This window comes from Convolutriloba macropyga, chromosome 8 (assembly GCF_964194025.1).
Source record: "Convolutriloba macropyga chromosome 8, txConMacr16.3, whole genome shotgun sequence".
In the NCBI taxonomy this organism is placed as follows: Eukaryota; Metazoa; Xenacoelomorpha; order Acoela; family Convolutidae; genus Convolutriloba; species Convolutriloba macropyga.
In genome coordinates, this window is record NC_134475.1 from 49,943,276 (window position 1) to 49,962,889 (window position 19,614).

A 19,614-nucleotide genomic window follows, 5' to 3' on the forward strand; every position below is an offset into this window, starting at 1 on the left:
CGGCATGATTAGAAGTGAATTGCGTTGGGCTCTGAGTGAAAAATTGCTCAGCTCTGTGGCCTTCTATGTACTCTTATCTATCCGGAAAATTAGACGAGAACATAAACTAAGTTTGGTTGCGAAATTGAAGAACTTCATTACATCAAGACGTTAGTTGAGATGTGAGTCCGCACGCTCCGGGAAAGCCGAACTAATGGTGAAAAACTGTGTGAAATTAAGGCCTCTGCAAAATGGTACGCTGAGAATGTCAGAAAACACCATTCCACAGAGGTGTTGGGAAGGTGGCAAAATTGAAAGATAACGACATCGTAGCTGTACATTTTGATAGTCACGGGATTTTGTGTGATGGAGAGGCAATGGTATCGCAAAAAGCTGGCTGAAGTTCTTAATTGCTCCCAGTTTCAAGAAGCTGCTATCGCAGGGGATAACATTGCTCTGAAAATAGAAAAAGGCATCAACAGTGCGTTGCTTAATGTGAAGACGAGTTATTTATTAAACGGAAAATTTAATCAAGAGTTACTTTTAACAGGAGCACGACCCGCGAGACTTTTTGGCCTAGCAAAAGTATAATAATGGAATTCCTTTAAGCCCATTGTTGTCTATACCGGGCTGTAATCATACAAATTCCTCGAACTATTCCTTGATAGAGAACCTGGTGTTAACATCGATAGCGCTCAATGCACGGAGAAAACTTGAATCCATAACATTAGGTCCTGATAAGAGCATTGTTTCTTTGGACGTGAAGAGCCTATATACGAACGTCCTTGTTAAGGAAGCAATTGAAATAGCCTGGAGGAGCCTGTACTCTAGTGACCACGCCTCAGAGATATCAATATGGACTTTGAAATCACAGCAATACCTAGTGTTGTTGTGCAGGATGGAGGGCTAGACTCCTAATTAGTTTAGTTTTATTCAACCTTCCGACGCGGCTCCCAGAGACTAGTTCTTTGATGTAAGTTTAAAATACGATATGTTTTTGCGTTAAATATAAATACATTGCTGTGATGTTTCATAGTGGGGGGCTCACTGTTCCGTCCATTGGGTGGATGATAGCCCCTAATAAAAAAAATTAAATCTCATCACTAGAGTGATAATCTATATTTGTTAATACTGTTTATTAAGTTTTTCTAGAACTGTTGTCCCAATGTTGGGTTGAGTAAAATGACTTTGAATATCCTTGTTGTGAAGAAAAAAAAACAATAGCTATAGTAAACTCTCTCCTTTGACTCTGTTCTTGAACTTGTTAACAGGTTTACTATTTTGCCTAAGGCAGACTCAAAACGATCTTTTTCAGGCTTGATTATGCTGCGTTACTTTTTCTGTCAATCTCATTGACTTTTGGTTTGCAAGATGAGTCGAAAAGTTTTTGATAAAGATCTTCTGATGGATCTTACAAAGACCGCGTCGAAACTGCAATCCTCGAATAAATGGGAAAATAGCGGGTTCTTTTACCTTCAGAAAATAGTGAACGAGATTGACAGCATTAATCATGTGCTTCGGGTGCAACAGTTCTTCGGCCTCAAACAGGTACTCAGTAAGAATCCAACAATTAATTAATTATGAGCATCTTCATTTCGTGGAAAATGAAAAAAAGAACACTGAATTCCAAACCGTGTCAAGGAGTATACAACTGATGTTAGTCCGCCATTGTAAATATTTAGTTTACGTTTTTTTTTTACGTCAACACAACGACAGTAAGTCTAGTTCGTATTTCCAAATTTAAAGTCACGCCATGTTAAACAAGTAACGTTCCACAAACAAGGGTTCAAGTTAAAAACAGCTGAAGAAAATTCTAGTCAGCTTGCGGAATTTTTTTATTTGATTTTAATTTCACTGGGTAATTCATTCCAATATTGCCAATGTCACAAATTAATTCTTCATTTTGCTGGAAACAAATTTCAGGTTCCAGAACAATTTTTATTTGTCCTGTTAGGTTCATGAAGACTCCAGGTGACTTATGGACATCCAGTTGGTGGTCTAAAAGCAGGTCGAAACTGTTTTTTTTTATTTACCAAAAAAACGTCATTTGTTTCAAAAATAGTTTCACGGGGAGTAGGTTCCGACTGTGTTTAATATCTTGAACAGATTCAAATTTTTGTCTAAAATATGTTGCCCTTAACGCCCAGTTTAGCTGTTTTTCCGAAGAAACTTTAAGATTCTACTCAATTGCGTGAATGACAACTACTGAGTAGTGCAAATGACTTAATACCAGTGCATTTAAGACTCTCAATAGTTTTTGTGGGATAGCTTTTCTAGTAGCGTAAGTTGTTTTATTCCTTGCGCAGTTTTTGTAGGATATGTTTAACTTCACCTTGAAGTGTTAAATTGCCGTCTATTTGAACCTCTGAATATTTTACATCAGGTTTGTCTATTGGATTTGAATTTTTAATGATCTGTTCATTAAAGTCTTTACTTTTGCTCTTACCAAATATCATGAATTCAGTTTTTGAGGTGTATACTGTCAGTTAATAATCATGAAAATATTGAATTAGTTTGTTGGCATTTTGTTCTAACTTGGCGTTGCTTTTATCAATGGTTGTACCAAAATTTAAAATAACATTATCGTCAGCATATTTTATAAGTTGTTTCTTTGTGAACTCGTGTTGCAATACCATTGATATACATGTTAGAAAAGAGGGCCAAGTACTGTTCTTTGTTGTACAAACCTAAGAAACGTTATTTCATCTGATATGAATTCTTGTAGGATAACAGATTGGTGACGGTTTGTCAGGAAACTTCTTATATGATTTTTTGAGCTTCCATCAAAACTTCAGTTGTCCAACTTCATATTCAAAATTTCTTAATTGATTGAATCAAATGCTTTTGAAAGATAAAGGAAAGCAGCTGTGACAAAATTGCCTATGTTTGCTTTGATAATTTTTGCGGAAAATAGTTGGGAACCGATCGTTAAGATTTCTAAAACCATACTGATTTTTGCATAGTAAGTTGTTGTCGTGAAGGTACTGACAAATTTGATTCCTCAAGATTGTTTCAATAATCTTAGACAAGCACAGGTTAATGGAGACTGGGTGATAGTTATTAGGTTCTTCAGGGTCATCTTTGTACAGTGGAACATGTACTTGTTTAAGTTATTGGGAAAGCAAGGTATTTTGATGCAATAGTTCACAAGAAGCTTTAGATGAGGTACAATTACAGAATTTGAGCCTTCAATAGCCCATTCTGGAATGTGATTTTCCGATTGGTTTATTACTTCCCAGTGCTTTACTTGCATTTTGACAGTCTTTTTCCGTTGCGAAGTGAAATATAAAGTTTTTTGGTTTAGAATTCCATGCGTTGGACATGTGTAGTGGAAATTGGTTGCCATGCAACTTTCCAAGTGATAGTTTAGTAGGTTAACAATTTTTTTTCTTTCTATTAAGTAATCACCAAAACCATTTTCCTCTGAGTTTCTTATCTCATTTATCAGCATCCACTTTTTCCTGTCATTTTCTGCAGCTTCAATAAGAATTTTGTTGACATCGTTGTCATTAGAAATTTTGAATTTGTTTTTCAAATCGAAGAATTTTTCATAGTCCTAATCATTCAAAAATCTATCTCGATCGCCCATCAATGTCCTAATTTTCTAGCTAACCATTTGTCTTAAACGACAAAAATTTTTTGGTAATTCTCATAAATCACTTTTTAAGTGGAGCATTTTTTGACAGTGCTGGCGTAAAATTTTGAAGAATGGGAAAACTTGTAGAATGGAATCCAAGCTGCTCTGAACGTAAATGTATTGCCAATTTTGTTGTTTTAGGCAGTGTTGAAAATCAGATAGATTTTTGTTCTTATCATAAAATGTTTTCTGAACTGGCATCTTTTTAGTTTCTACATGAAGCCCTAACATACTTCAAGTAGCAAAGTCATCGCTTTTTACAGATGGTATTAACATTGCAGTTTTTAGAAAACCAAAACATTTCAATCAATGTCACCAATTGATTAATGTTACCTGCTAGAAATTTATATTTCAAACTTTTCCTGGATTTGAATAAACGGGTCTTTCCCATTATATCCCCCGCATTATGGTATATTTACCATGATGGGGGCTATCTGACCACTAAGTTGGGGGCTATAGTGGGGAAAGACCAGAATGATGATAGTCTTTTGGCATATCGTTAATTATTAATTGCTCTCGGAGAAGCAATTACTGTAAACATATCTATTTATGCAAATTTTTCACTTGACCTTTTTTGCGTCTTCCTTCAAGAATGATCCTTGACTTCAAGTAATTTTTTCTCGTACTTCTTGAATTTATAGTGATTGCAATTGCTCTCACTCTGAAATCAGGTTTCTTGTTCAAACGAAACCGATTTTTAGTCGTTGACAAGGCCCGGATAGCCGAGTGGTTAATACCTCCGTCTAGGTGACGGCAACACTCAGGATGTGGGGTGTTCGAACACTACCTGCGGAGAAAAAATTTGTCTATGCTACCCTTTTCTTAAATCGCGCGTCTGTCGCTCCAGATCAATTTTTCCGACGTTCGTCGGTTTCTGTTTAATTGCTCTCAAACGAAGTGAGCAAATATATGAATCGTTGTTTTTTATACGATTTTTCGCTTGACCGATTTGTCGTCTGACCCATTTGACTTAAAAATGGGCTAAACAAGTAGCGCCCAGCGGGTGTCAAGTTTCATGAGAAGCCCTTAGCCTCGTTTAGTATTCCTTCAAGTGCTTAGCGTGGTGAAGCTACTGGGAAGGCCCTAGTTTAAAGCTAAAAGGTCATCTTTATCAAATTTTACCAGTCTGAATTTGAGGCTGGTTAAATTTGATAAGGGTTTTTTTGCTAGACATAAGTACATTTTATGACCATTTTGAGAGCTTTATGTTTTGGTACTCCAAACAAAAACACGCGAGCTGATACTAATTTTAGCAATTTTAAAGTTTTGTAAAAAATTTGTCATTTTTCAAGTTTTTTCAGCCTTTGGTGTCAAGGATTCTCCAATGCTATTTGATAGTAGGTTACTGCATAGTTTCCAGTGCTACTGGAGTGGTTTTCAGCATTTTAATATCACATTTTTTTGAAAAAAGTTGCCATTTTTTATTTTACATTTATTGTCATTATTCAGTTTTTTCCAGCCTCAGAAATCTTTTGCCATTTTTTTTGTTTTTAAAAAATGTTTATCATTTTTTAGGTTTTTCAGCTTCAAGGGCCAAGTAACGTCCTCTGGGGTATGATAATAGGTTACTGCATTTTTTCGATGCAATGGAATATTTTTCAAGATTTTTACATCATGAATTTTAGCATTTTTACGAAACTTGCAATTTTCATTTTCATTCAAGTTTTTGTCATTATTTGTTTTTTTGCAGCCTCAGGGTTCGGAATTCCTCCTTAAGTTACTGGAAAATTTTTGTATCCGAATGTAAGCAAATTTTGAAAATGTTTGCTTTTTTCAAGTTTTTTAAATGTTTTTAATCTTTGTTTTGCTTTTTCCGGCGCCAGGGGCCCAGTGAGCTCCTCCAATGTTTGATAATAAGCTGCTGCATACTTTCTAGAGTTATTGGAAAGGTTAGCAATACTTGAATGGCTCGAGTTTTATCAATTTTCGATAAAATTTAAATTTTTGGAAAATTTTTATATTTTCCAGGTTTATGGATCCTTATGAGCCAGTGAAACTATTAAAGGCTTAAGATAGCGACACTGGATAGTCTTTTGAGAGAACGAAATGTTCCTGAAGATAATAATATCACGATTTTTGAGCCAGATTTTGTTACATTTTGCAATTGTTTTTAAAAGTTTGAATATTTTTGTCCTTTGAGTTCTACGAACATTACTGGCCAACGAAACTCTTAAGTCTGGTGGATGGGTTACGTGACAGAACTCCAGAGACAAAAAATGGCTTTGAACATTTTTATTGCAAGAATGGTAATTTTTATTTTAAATTTTGCCTTTTCAATTTTTATATGACTTAATTACTAGGCTAGAAAACTAGAAGTCGCTGAGTCGAATCCAATCATGAAAAATATTCCTAGCTGTCTCTCTCTCTCTCTCTCTCTCTGTGTGTTTCAGTTGGGGTTTCTTTACTCGTTCACGTTTTATCTCCTCACACCCTATCTCTCTCTCTCTCTCTCTCTCTCTCTTCTTAAATCTTGCCGCACTTCAGCTGCTGTTATGTGGCGTGATGTCATAATCCCTTATCCTCATTAACGCTGAATTATATCCAAAATGAAGTCGGGCGAATTTCTCTCGAAGGACTGGCCAGTGTCTGGTTTCGTCAGTACCTAGCCACTGTTTAGCGAGGTTAGCTTTAGCTTGATTGAAGGGGCCTGAGATTAGGGTAATCGACGATGACATCACGTTACATAACAGCCGCTGAAATGCGGCATCAACAAAAGAGTTAAGGAGAGAGTGTGCGAAATTGAGCGTGAGCGAAAAAGAGAAGGAAACAAACGCCAGCCAACACACAGAGAGAGAGAGAGCTAGGAATTTTTTTCATGATAAGATTCGACTCTACAAATCCAAGCTTTCTAGCTTTGTTAGTAACTAAATCATAGAAAAAAAACTGAAAGTGCAAAATTCAAAAGAAAAGTTTCCATTTTTCGCAGTAAAGAAAATTTTCAAAAACAATTTTTGTCTCCGGATCTTTGTCATGTAACCCATCGGCAAGACTTAAAAAGCTTCGTTGATCGTTAAACTCTGAGAAGTACAAAAATATTCAAAAATTTAAAAAACAATTACAAATTTTAACAAAATCTTGATAATAATCGTGATATTAATATCCTCAGAACACAATTCCATTGTCTCAAAAGGCTATCAAGTATCCCAATCTCAAGCCTTAAAGAGTTTCACTGGCTCAAAAAGATCCATACATGATAACAATTTTTCAAAAGCTTTTCTAATTAAAGTATATCAAAAAATTGCAAAAACTCGAGTCATTAAAATAATGATAGCCATTCCATTAACTCCAGAAACTTAGCAGCAGCTTACTGTCAAACCTCAAAGGTTGTGTCTTGGCTCTTGAGGCTGGGAACACCTCAAAAAATTACAAACAATTTCAAAAAAATTTCCAAAAATTTCAAAAAATGCTATAACTCGTTAAAAGGTATTGTCTTTAAAAACACTCCATTGCATCTAGAAACTTATTATCAAACTTTAGAGGAAGTTCGTTGGCTCTTGAGTCTCGATAACCTATAAAATGACAACAATGTCAAAAAACTTGAAATTGTAAATTTTATAAAAAAAATCGAAAAACTTTTTATTAAAAAGTTGAAAAGTATTCTTTGGCCGATAAAAAGTTTTCAGTAACCTATCATCAAGGCCTTGAGGAAGTTTCCTGGTTCACGAGGCTGGAGGAACTTAGTTAATGACAATAAATTTTGAAAAATCTGACAACAAATTCAAGTTTTATCATTCATTTGCTAAAATTCGTGATGTTAAAATCTTGAAATAAATTCCATTAGACCTAGAAACTTTACAGTAACGTATTATCAAACCCTAGAGGAGGCTCCTTGGTTCTTGAGGCTCGATAAACCTAAAAGACGACAAAAATTTTCAAAAACCTCGAAAAATTTGAATGTTTTTTTCAAAAAAATTTAAAAGTTTGTAATGTTGAAATGTCGAAACCATTCTATTATCACTAGAAACTGTGCAGTAACCTATTATCAAACCATAGAGTGGGTTCGTTGACATCTAGGGCTTATAAAAATCAAAAATAACAAATATTTTTAAAAAGCTTGAAAAAAATTGTGAAAATTAGTATAAAATTGCGTGTTTTTAGCGATCGGTTGTTCGTCAGTAGCCACGGGGGGGGGGGGGGGGGGGGGATGCATCGGGCGGCTGATGGGGAAGGAGGGGGCAATAGTGGGGTGGTCAACAGTGGGGGTGTCTCCAAAACAGTGTGAGCTGAAAGGCTCTAAGAGCACTTGATGCCCGCTGGGCGCTACCTGTTTATCCCGTTTTTTGAGAACGAAAAGTTAAAAAAAGCCTCAGACGAAAAATTGGTCAAGCGAAAAATTGCATTAAAAAAGACCGACAGTACTATTATAATAGCTAAAAACTTCGTTTGAGAGCAATTATTCATAAATGGCTGAACTTGCACGTCTAAGGAAGTGATTGTTAATTGCTATTACACGAAGTTTGTAGCAATTTTAGTAATCATGTTGGTCTTTCATATGCGAGTTTTCGCTTAAACGATTTTTCGTCGCCCCAATTTGATTTTTGGTCCTCAGGAACGGTATAAAGAGGTAGTGCCCAGTGAGCATTAAGTTCTCTTAGATTCTTCCAGCTCAGTAGTCTCCAAGTATGCGATTCACAAAAACTGTTTTGGCGACCTGTTCTTATGGTGTGAAGGGCAGTTCTTAGAAATTGGTCCCGCCCCCACATCAGCCCCCCAATCCCCACCCCTGCACATCGTTTAGGCCGTAAGGACCCCATGCGTCCCCCCCCCCCCGCCCTCAGTGAACGGTCCTGTCGACGCCGCGAGGGTAGCGCCTCCTCAACGAGAGTGATCCGCGAGTGTATATAAGTGCGTTACGCAATAGGGCGAGCTTATATTAGTTTTTGTATATGTGATGGGGAAGAGTCTTACTTTCTGTCGCTCAGTTCACCTGCTATTATCTTGACGATTTTCTTGGCAGAAGGTTCCTTCCTCCTGTGCCGGACAATACTACCGAGTTCGATAGTGTTTTTACTACGGCACAAATGCGCTTTTCGTGTTTCGGCTTAATTATTTTCTCGTAATATTTATATGCATCTGCAGACTTTGGACTGGACACATTTTTGTTTAGGGATTGAAGATATTTATAGCAAAGATGGTCTTTGAAAATGTAGTCCCGTAGTCCGGTTGCATAATCTTCAGTTGTTTTGCTTTGCTTTGTAAAAGTTTTTTCACCCTTCAAAGTCTGAATATTTGGTTAAACTTCTGCATCGACAAAATTCGTCGAGCATTGTGGCAAAAGAATCACGGTTTCATTATGTCTCTAATGCGTGTGACCACCCTTTGGGCAATGCAGAGCATGAGAATAATTAATAGCTGAGTGGAGCTATTTTTGTCCATTTGAGGTCGCGCTCACTTTCATTGGTGCAAGGTCTGGGCCGAAATGCCCGTGTTTTGCACTGATTGGAGCGAGGGAATAGACCGATTCATTTGCGTGGTCAGGTTATTCGGTCAGCCGTGAATTTCTTCACTCTTGAAAGGACATCTCTCGCTCTCTCTCGGACTGATTTTTGACTTTAATTAGAGGTTTTGAGGTCAATTGAGAATATCAGCTTTATAGTACGTCATTCTGAATCAATTAAATCAATTACAAGTGCTGTAAAAATATTGTAAAACTTTCTGAAGTAGTCCCTATTCTTTTTGTAGGTATTTCGGGGATGAATGTCTACAAATCTATTGCAGCTGTTTTCTGGCAATCGGTCGGATAGTTTTTTTTATCAGAATGGAGTCTTGTCTCTGTAGAATCTTTCAAAAAAACCTGTTTTGTGACTTTTGTTATTTGGATTTATGCTGGAAGAGTTTTCGTTGCTTGGATATCCCTGGCAGAATCGTATTCGGTTTGAGAATTTTGGTTTTAATTGTTATCGATGAGATGGATATGTTATCAATTTTTCTAATTTTTCGTAAAAAGAAATTTTCCGTCAAGATCTGAATATTGCAGATTTGCAATTTTTGCTTTCTGGAGGTGACTGACCAATAGTTGAACAATGAACTGAACAATATCAACAAGTTGTTACACAGAATAGTAAACGCGATTTTGGTGTACCCAAAAGTTGTGAAAAGTTTTGCAAAAAATTTTCAATTTTTATTGCCATTTTTCTCATGGAGTATCCCATGTAAAATGTATTTAATTGCTCTCAAACGAAGTTTGTAGCAATTATATTAGTCCTGTTGGTCTTTTTTTATGCGATTTTTCGCTTGACCGATTTTTCGTCTGACGCTTTTGACTTTTCGTCCTCAAAAACGGGATAAACAGGTAGCGCCCAGTGGGCATTAAGTGCTCTTAGAGCCTTTCAGCTCTGTTTCAGCTCAAACTGTCTTGGAGACTTATACTTATACTTATGGTGTGAAGGGCGGTTCTGAGAGGTTGAGAAACCCCCCCCCCCCCCGTTGAGCCCCATCCCCACCGCGCTGTTGCCCCCCCCCCCCCAACCCAGTGTTGCCCCCATCAGCCCCCAGTGCACCACCCCCCCCCCCCCCCCGTGGCTAGCTACTGACGAAGCCAACCGCTCGCCGGTCGTTTGAGAGCAATTCGCCCGACGTTAGTCGGTTATGTTTAGTTTTTAAATTGTTTAGCTGTGAAGATGACCTAAACAACAGGTATAAAATCATCCATTCTATTTTTGATGCCCACTAGAAATGCTGATATTTCATAAATCAAATTTTGTTCAACTTAAATAAATTTCGTGATTTCTTACGATTTTACATCTTTTTACCTCAGATTTTACCTTCAAATTTCATGTTGTCAGAACAATAATTCGCAGGGTTGTGTATGCCTAATGATAAGAACTTGTAAATTAGTTATCCTTTGTTTATGAAAAAGGCATAAAACGTTTTATAGAAAAACGGTATGGAACTAAGTGACAAAACTTCATCAAACTTATTTTAATATTTCCTTTGGTAAGCTGTGACACACCTGAGCAGTGATTTGGGGGTAATAAAGACAATATCTTGTGTTGTGGGATTATTTCCAAAAGAATTAACGGATTTTTCCTTGGATCTACCAAAACGATTACCCAGATTTTGTTGCTCTGAAAGTGTAAATACATATTTGGGTGAACGGAAATCTTGTTTTTCCCCTCGTTTGGTTTGGAGTTTTTGTAGGGAGAGATCTGATGCCGTCGTTTTGCTTCTTTTTCTAGCAATCGGTTGGATAAGTTTTTAATCAGAACGGGGTTTGTCTCTGTAGAATCTTTTTAAAAAACCTGGTTGATGACAATTCTGTTATTCAATTGTCTGATGGAAGAGTTTCTGTTGCAGGTCAATGGCAGTATCGTATCTGGTTTTGAGCAATTTGGGTTTTGTTTTGTGAATCTAGAAACTGAACATATTGGAATATAACCAGAACGGACGGCTGAAGGGTTTTCCGTTAATAGTTTCCTTTAATAGTTTTTTTTTACATTTCAGCTGGAAACTGTCAAGTTAGCTAACATTATCTTTGTTATCCATTAGATCATGTTTTCTGATTTTAAAGAATCTTTGTCAGAGATTTAAATATTGCAGATTTTTCTTTCAATTTTTGCCTTCTGGAGGTCAATGACAAGTAATTGAACAATGAACTGGACATTGTCAGCAAGGCTTTAGACAGAATAGTAAGGGCGATTTTGGTCTACCCAAAAGTTGTAAACAGTTTTGCAAAAAAATTTTAAATTGTTTTGTCCATTTCATGGAGTGTACATTGTAAAATGTATTTAATTATTAAGCTGTTCAGCTCTGAAGAAGACCTAAGCAAAATGTATAGAATGGTTTATTCTATTTTTGATGCCCACTAGAAATGCTCATATTTCTTAAATCGAATTATGTTCAACTTATGTATATTTTGTGATTTCTTACAATTTTAATTTTTACCTCAGATATTGCCTTGAAATTTCATTTTGTCAGAGCAATAGTTTTCAGGGTTGTGTATGCGTAATGATAAGAACGTGCAAAAAAAGTTATCCCGTGTTTATAAAAAAAGGTATAAAAGGTTTTATAGAAAAACGGTATGGAACTAAGTGACGCAACCACATCAAACTTATTTTAGTCTTTGCTTTGCTAAGCTGTGATTCACCTGAGCAGTAATTTGGGGTAATAAGGACAATATCTGGTGTTGTGGGATTATCAAAAATTTAAAGGATATTTCCTTGGATCTACCAAAACGATGACCCAGATTTTGTTGCCTTGAAAGTGTAAATACATATTTGGATGAACGAAAATCTTGTTTCCCGCTCTTTGAGTTTGGAGTTTTTGTAAAAAGACCTAATATTAAATGGATTGGCGCGAGAAGTTGGGAGACATCTGATGCGGTCATTTTGCTTTTTCTAGCAATCGGTCTGATAAGTTTTTAATCAGAACGGGGTTTGTCTCTGTATTATCGTTTTTAAAAAACCTGGTTTATGACAATTCTGTTATTCGAATTTCTGATGGAATTTCTGATTTCAATTTGTGTTGCCCATTTTTTTCATGGAGTATAGAATGTAAAATTTATTGAATTTTTAAATCATTCAGCTGTGAAGATGACCTAAACGTGACGTATGACAATTCTGTTATTTGAATTTCTGCTGGAAGAGTTTTTGTTGCTGGAATATCAATGGCAGTATCGTATCTGGTTTTGAGCAATTTGGTTTTTTGTTTTGTGAATCTAGAAACTGAACATATTGGAATATAACCAGAACGGGCCGCTGAAGGGTTTTCCGTGTAAGTTTCCTTTATATATTTTTTTGTATCAGCTGGAAACTGTCCTGTTAGCTAACATTATTTTTGTTGTCCATTAGATCAGTTTTTCTGAATTTTCAAAAAAAAAAAATCAAAAATTTAAATATTGCAGATTTTCAATTTTTGCCCTCTGGAGGTCAATGACCAATAGTTGAACAATTTAGACAGAATAGTAAACGCGATTTTGGTCTACCCAAAAGTTGTGATCAATTTTGCAAAAAATTTTCCAATTGTTTTGCTCATTTTTCTCATGGAGTATACAATGTAAATTGTATTTAATTATTAAATTGTTCAGCTGTGAAGATGGCCTCAGCAAAATGTATAAAAGTATTTGTTCTATTTTGGATGCTCTCTAGAAATGATCATTTTTCTTAAATCAAAATATGATTAACTTATTGAAATTTTATAATTTCTTACGCTTTTGCTTTTTTTACCTCAGATGATATTACCTCCAAATTTTTTGCAGTCAGAACATTAATTTTCTGGGTTATGTTTGTGGAATGATAAAAACGTGCAAAAATAGTTATCCTTTGTTTATAAAAAATGGTATATCTTGTGTTGCGGGATTATTTTCAAAAAATAACGGATTCTTCCTTAAATCTTTACCAGAACAATGACCCAGATTTTGTTGCTCTGAAAGTGTAAATACATCATTGTGTGAACGGAAATCTTGTTTCCCATTCGTTGGGTTGGAGTTTTGCAAAAAAGAATGAACAATAAACGGCTTGGCCCGAAAGGTTGGGAGACATCTGGTGCCGTTATTTTGCTTCTTTTAAAGCAGTCTACGGCTCAATCGGAAAGTTTTTGGTTTAAAATTTTTGTTTTTGCGAAAGATTTTTTTTTGAGTTTGTTAGTTGTGGTTTTCTGGCTCCCTCTTTCAACAAAATTAATACAACATCTTTGGGGAGAGAGACCTGTTTACATTTTTATTATTTTTGTGCATTTATTTCCTAATCGAGTTCGGAACCCCTAATTTGTGTGCTCCAAAGGACGTCTTTTCAAAGCATCTTTCTGTGCATTGGGTTTTGAGATATTTGTAAATAAAATGTCTGGCAGTTGATTTCTCTGTAAGTTGCAAAATACGAAAAAATTTGTTGGAGGAATCTGTCAGCTGTTATTTTGTTTCTTGTGTATTACCCAATGACATGACAACAAATCTTTGGTCCTCCTATATTTAAAAATGAGCAAGTAGTTTTTTGTTGACGAAAAATACCCTTCCTTTAATAAGGGCTTCGCTCTTATTGTTGCAGTCCTTAAAAAGATTTCACACAGTAAGCTCCCAAATTAGTACTGGAATTAATAAAAATTAGAGCGATTGTGCTTCGCACTCCAATCCTTAAAAAAATGTAGGCGGATTAGTGAAACCACAGTTTAGAAATTTGGCTAAAGTGATCACGTACTCTTCAAATCTTTGTTCAAATTAAAATTTCTGTCAAAATTCAATCGAATCCAGAGACTGCATTGCAAAGGAGCTCAAGCACAAAAAATATTAAGGTGAGTTGTAACGGATAAAAATTGAAGCAATTTCCAAACAATTATTTCATATCCATATTTACATTTAAAGCCAATTGTTAGAATACAATTTGTTGTAAACCATTTGTGAAATGGACTGAATGGTCCGTCGCAATATGGTAGGAGCTCTTGTGTGTAATGAATGTTTTTATTCACGTTGATCGAAGACTAATCGTGAATGGAGACTATTTGTCATTCAAAGAATTACTTTGGTGCCATGACGTAAAGTTTTTATCATTCAAGCTCAATGTTATTGTTGAGCTAACGACGTAGTCTGGTATTGAATCTGAAGGAAGTCTTTTTGAAAACTGAACCTAGATGTATTTGTAAGACGACCATATTTGTATTTGGAATTCTCTATCATATTCGGAATTTGCTAAAGGTAGAGCCTAAATTTTCTTCAAAAACCGATCAGCCTCAGCTGAGTGAAAGTACAGTAAAGAGAGCAAAGATCAGCGCCCTGTGTTCAATTGCTGGCATGCAGAAGGGCCCACAAAATTGTTTTTTAACACTATAAAGGAAACAGTTGCTCTTATCGTACGTATTCGGGGAAACAATTATAATGCTTGAAGTTGATCTAAATTCTGCCAGTGAGTTATACTGTGAGCATTCCTTGAATGGTTCCCTTTTTGTAAAAATCGAGGAAGTTAAGCTCGGAGATATAAAAGCTGTGTGACTGATAGAGACTAGCAGCAGTCTTATTCACACGTAAACAATTAAATTTATTCAATGAAGATGACAAAAATCTCAGTTATGACGATAGTAAATACTCGAAGTACAGTAGAATTTTTTAATAAATGCATCTGCCTCTCAAGTTCTATTATTCAGGCGCTCTCCTTTTTACGACTCGAAGAGGAGTATTGGAGAAGTCCTTTTTTTTAATCAATTTTATTGGAGTGATTTTTGAAGCGGGAAATGAAACGCGTGAAAAATTTGGAGTGATTTTCGTGCTGAACAAAAGTGAAGAGCGAAGCGAAAAGAGAGTGGTTTTTGTTCATACCGCTGTTTTTGAGAGAGCGAGAAATTGATGTGTGAAAAAATTTTCTCTAAGCGAGCGAAATTTTTTTGTTCACGTGCGGCATTTTAAAGCAGTTTTTTTTTGAATTTTTTTGAGTTAAGAGGTTTGGATATGATTTTGTTTTAATTTTAGGCTGGTTTCACTAGTGGTTTGAAGGTTTCTGGAAATTCATATGAATTTTATGATAATTCGGAGGATTTTAATGTATTTTGCTGATTTTCGGGCTAATTTTTGCGTTTTTTGACGATTATTTTGTTTTACTGGCTCAAATGGGTATTGAAGAAACCCCTTCTACTTGAGAAAATTTATGATAACAATTGGTTGCAGTTATGTGGGTAAGAATCATTTTTTTGTTGAGAAATGTGCCAAAAAAATGACGAAAATTGGAACTACTTTTCTTATTTTTTTGCAGTTTTTCCTTTTTTTTCTGTTTTTAGCTAGGTTTCTTTGCCAATTGTGACTTGCCTGTTGTTTTGCGAGCACCTGGATACCCTATTGGCTAAAGGGAATTTTTCTTTGGATTTATATGTTTTTTGAAATATTAAAAAATTTAGTAACTTTTTCCAGTTTTTCAGTGAAAGTTGTTTTTAAGAGCTTTTTTTTATAATTTAGCCCAAAGTATTTTTTCAATATTCACATAAGTGGTTTTTTAAGTACTGGTTGTTTTGATGAAGTTATTTTGGCAGAGATAGTTTTTTCGGTAACAAAATTTGATCAGATTTTTTATCATATTTTAACAGATTTGATTTTATTTGTACTTTTTTGTTTCATGACTTTGTTTCAAGATAATCATAAATTAGTGAAGGCACGTTTTGTTTGATGAGTAGTTGAATGGCGTTTAAATGGATTTTCACTTCGAGTCGTTTCCGGAATTCTTCCGGCTATGTTTTTAATTTGCGTTACCTGTTGATCACGCTTTTCGTTTTACATAATACGATTTTCACGTTTGACTTCTGACTTACTGCACTCACTGTTTAAACTGAATGGATTTTAAATTCGTTTAAGCATTCAATTACGCAATGTGAATACTGTAAGTCAAGAGATCAAAATCAAAAGAGACGGGATAAACCGATAAAGCCCGGTCGTTAAGTCATTGTGGATTAGGTTATCAAATTTCCTTAGAGTGTTTGCTATCTAACATTGGTATCAAGCTTATTAGCTATCAGTTTAGAAGTTGATTTAAGTATAGTTTTAGAATCTAACTGAAACTGCACGCTAATTTAGAACTTTTTGACACTAAAGAAAAGTTCGGTCAATTTCTCTTTTTCTTTGTTTTTCTTTATCGATCCAGATGTGCGCGCCAATTGCGGTTATTTTCCGGCAATCTGCTGGCTATGTTTTCCTGTTTTGCTTATACGTTGCTCGATGAAAACTAATTTATGTTTCATTTTAGAAGTATGTGGAGAGCTTAGGTTCAAAGTTAATAATATCAATTTTCAGTAGCTGGAGAAAATAATTAAATAGAGGAGTTTTTGGTTTTAATTGGCCGTAAATGGGACACTTGTTTATTTTCACTCAATGGGACTGATGAAAGACGATCAGTTTTGCTTTATGCTAAAAAACATTTTAAAATTTTGAAGTCTTTCAAATTTTGTAGAGAGTTTGCCTCGAGAATGTTTTTAAGTTTGTGCTCATCTTTTTTGTGCTTAATCTTCTTGACGCCAACTTCTCTCTACCAAAGTAAAAATATAGAAAAAGATGCAAAGTCTTTCATTTGATCCACCGTAATATGTCTGGTTGTTTCAAAACTTTTGCGCGCGCTGTGGAACAAAAGTTTTATTTCAAAGTAACAAAATAATGGGGAGCATTGTTGAACATTTTCCAATTGGTGTGGTTTAAGGAGCCATTTAATTGATCTGAAATAAAAAAACTAACTTTTTTGAATCATTTTATACAAATTAACTAAATTTCTCAATATTGCTGGTTGATTTCTACGGCTTTTGAATTTTGATATGCTTACTTTTACACTTAAAATCTCCATGCGAGAAACTCCAATAAGCTTAAACCAGCAAATAACGTATCTGAAACGCACCTGGAAAAAGTTCATTTTTTGTGTCTTTTTTGTCGATGTCCTTGGCTATTTCAATCAAAGTTCGCGAGTTTTGTTTCATCGAATTAACTAATTCTTCTTACAGGTGATTGTTGTAAATTGTAGTCGTTTCCTGTGACAAAATTTTTACATCTTCGAACCTTAATTCTCGTTTTCAGTTGTTTCCAGAATGTGAACTGATCGAAAAGTTTTCACATAGTAAAACTCACTGGGAAAATTTCTGTTCATTACGTTTTCCTAAGACGGGAGAGCGCCTCAGTACCCAGTCTTCCCGAATACGTACAGCACTATGTGACATTTCTAGTGTCCAATTACATGTTTTTACCTGTTTAAGACACTGCACGTCAGCATTTGATCTTAGGGTTTAGATCTGAGGCTAAATGATCAGAGAAAACTATCTGATTTCTTTCTGTATCAATCCTAATGTGCATCTTGGTATAAGTTTTTTTGGTCTGAATTGGCCGTAAATGGGAAGAGGATTTTTTTGGTTTTAATTGGCTGTAAATGGGACAATTGTTTAATTTCACTTAAAGGGACTGTAGAAAGACGATCAATTTTGCTTTATGCTAAAACACATTTGAAAATTTAGAATAATTTTTGGAAATTTCTTCAAATTTTGTCGAAAGTTTGCCTCGAGAAAGTTTTTGATTTTGTGATCTTTTTTGCGCTTAATCTTGACGTCAACTTCTTTCCACCAGAGAAAGAATATGGAAGAAGATGCAAAAGCTTAGTCTTTCATTTTATCCATCGTAATATGTCTGGGTGTTTCAAACTTTTGCGCGCGCTGTGGAACCAAAATTTTATTTCAAGATAACAAAATAATGAAACGCATCGTTGAAAATTTTCAATTGGTGTGATTTAAGGAGCCATATAATTGATCTGAAATAAAAGAAAACTTACTTTTTTGAATCATTTTATATTTAAGTAACATTATTTCTCAATATAGCTGGTACTTTTCTGCGGCTATTGAATATTGATATGCTTAATTTTACTCCTAATTTCTCCATATGAGAAACTATAATAAACTGAAACCAGCAAATAACGTATTTGCAACGGACATGGAAAAAGAATGCATTATTTTTTTTGTTTTTTGTCGCTCTCATTGGATATTTCAGTCAAAGTTTGCGAGTTTTTAATTTCATTGAATTAATTAATTCTTGTTACGGGTGATTGTTTAAACTGGAATTGTTTGCAGCTACAAATTTTTTACATCTGCGAACTTTAATACTTGTTTTCTTTGTTTCCAGAATGTGAACTGATCGAAAAGTTTTCACATCGTAAAACGCACTGGGAAAATTTCTATTCATTTCTGGAACTACTTTTTTTGAGGACACGAAAGCGCCTCGGTACCCAGTCTAGCTGAATACGTACAGCACTATTTGACTTTTCTTGTGTCCAATTACATGCTTTTACCTGTTTAAGACATTCTACGTCAGCATCTGATCTTAGGGTTTAGATATGAGGCTAATTGATCTGTGAAAACTATCTAATTTCTTTCTGTATCAATCCCGATGTGCATCTTGCGAGTCAATGGCGGTTATATTCCGGCACTCTACTGGCTCTGTTTTCGTGTTTTGCTTATAAGTTGCGCCATGAAATCTAATTTATGTTTCATATTAGAAGTATGTGAAGAGCTTAGGTTCATAGCATTCGAACTTAGGGTACAGATATGATCAAAGGAGAAGCGGCTAAATAGGCCGAACGCTGTTTTAGGGAAATCAAGATTTCAACTGTTTGATATATAATTACTTTTTATTATTTGCTCATGAACGAAGTTCATAGCAATTATTGTTAACGTGTCTTTTTTCGCTTGACAGTTCACACGTTTTCTTAATTATTGAAATCAAATTGGAGTAGTGATCTTGAACACGCCGAAACAGGAAGTGGCGCGAAAAAGCGAGTGGTTTTGCAGCGTGTAATTTTTTCGCTCTAATTTTAAAGTAGAGTGGGAAAGCGGTGTTTGAACAAAATTTCATTTTCTCGCTAGTGGTTTTTTTGTTCACTTGCGGCAATTTCACTTTGTTTTTCAGTTTTTTGGATCGGATTTTTTTCTAAAGGGTTTTGTCAATCCATTCTTAGTTCATTCTAGTCCTAATTTTTTGTTTGAACAAAATTTTCATTTCTAGCTGGCTGTTTGTTGCTCACATGCGGCATTTTGACATCGATTTTCTGTTTTTTACCTGATTTTTTTTCGCAATTCACTCATAGTCCGTTCTGGGTCCGGGTTTTTGTTTAGTAAATGGAAATTCTTTGAATTTTACGCCAGGACTTGTCCTTGTCTTTTTGGTTTTGTTGTCTGGCGCTCTTTTTCGTTTTTTAAATGCTTTTGAACGAAGTTCATAGCAATTATTGTAAACGTGTTTGACTTTTTTATGCAAAGTTTTCGCTTGACAATTTTAACTTTTCGAGTGACTTTTACGCCCTTGACTGTTTGCGTTTCGCGTGATCTAAGATTCTCTCTCAATCACAATTTCAAGCAGCTGAACTCAATTGGCGGCATATTAATTCTAATAGTCAAATGAAAAGTGCGCCTTATCTGGAGCCATTTTTCACTTTAAATTTTAACAGTGGTTTATGTTAACCTCTAATGTGGTTATTTGAAGCCCACTATTGAACTTCTTAGTACCATTTGGATCCGCCGACTGGAGCAGGCTAAGCAGGCTGCAATTCATTAGAGCTCCCACTAGT

General features: G+C 35.2%; 2 protein-coding genes across 4 annotated transcripts in view; one reads left to right on the forward strand and one right to left on the reverse strand.

The window, feature by feature from the left end:
- LOC142344796 (sphingosine-1-phosphate phosphatase 2-like) overlaps positions 1 to 19,614 on the forward strand; it is a 425,673-nt gene that overhangs the window by 398,575 nt on the left and 7,484 nt on the right. For all 3 annotated transcript variants that reach the window (XM_075396743.1, XM_075396742.1, XM_075396744.1), the window contains exon 2: positions 1,293 to 1,527. In XM_075396743.1, the coding sequence (XP_075252858.1) occupies positions 1,351 to 1,527 (177 nt within the window). In that variant the 5' untranslated portion in view covers positions 1,293 to 1,350. The remainder of the gene's footprint in view (positions 1 to 1,292; positions 1,528 to 19,614) is intronic.
- The window catches only part of LOC142344795 (putative lysosomal cobalamin transporter), a 358,318-nt gene that overhangs the window by 256,902 nt on the left and 81,802 nt on the right, over positions 1 to 19,614 (reverse strand). The gene's annotated exons all lie outside the window — the stretch shown is intronic.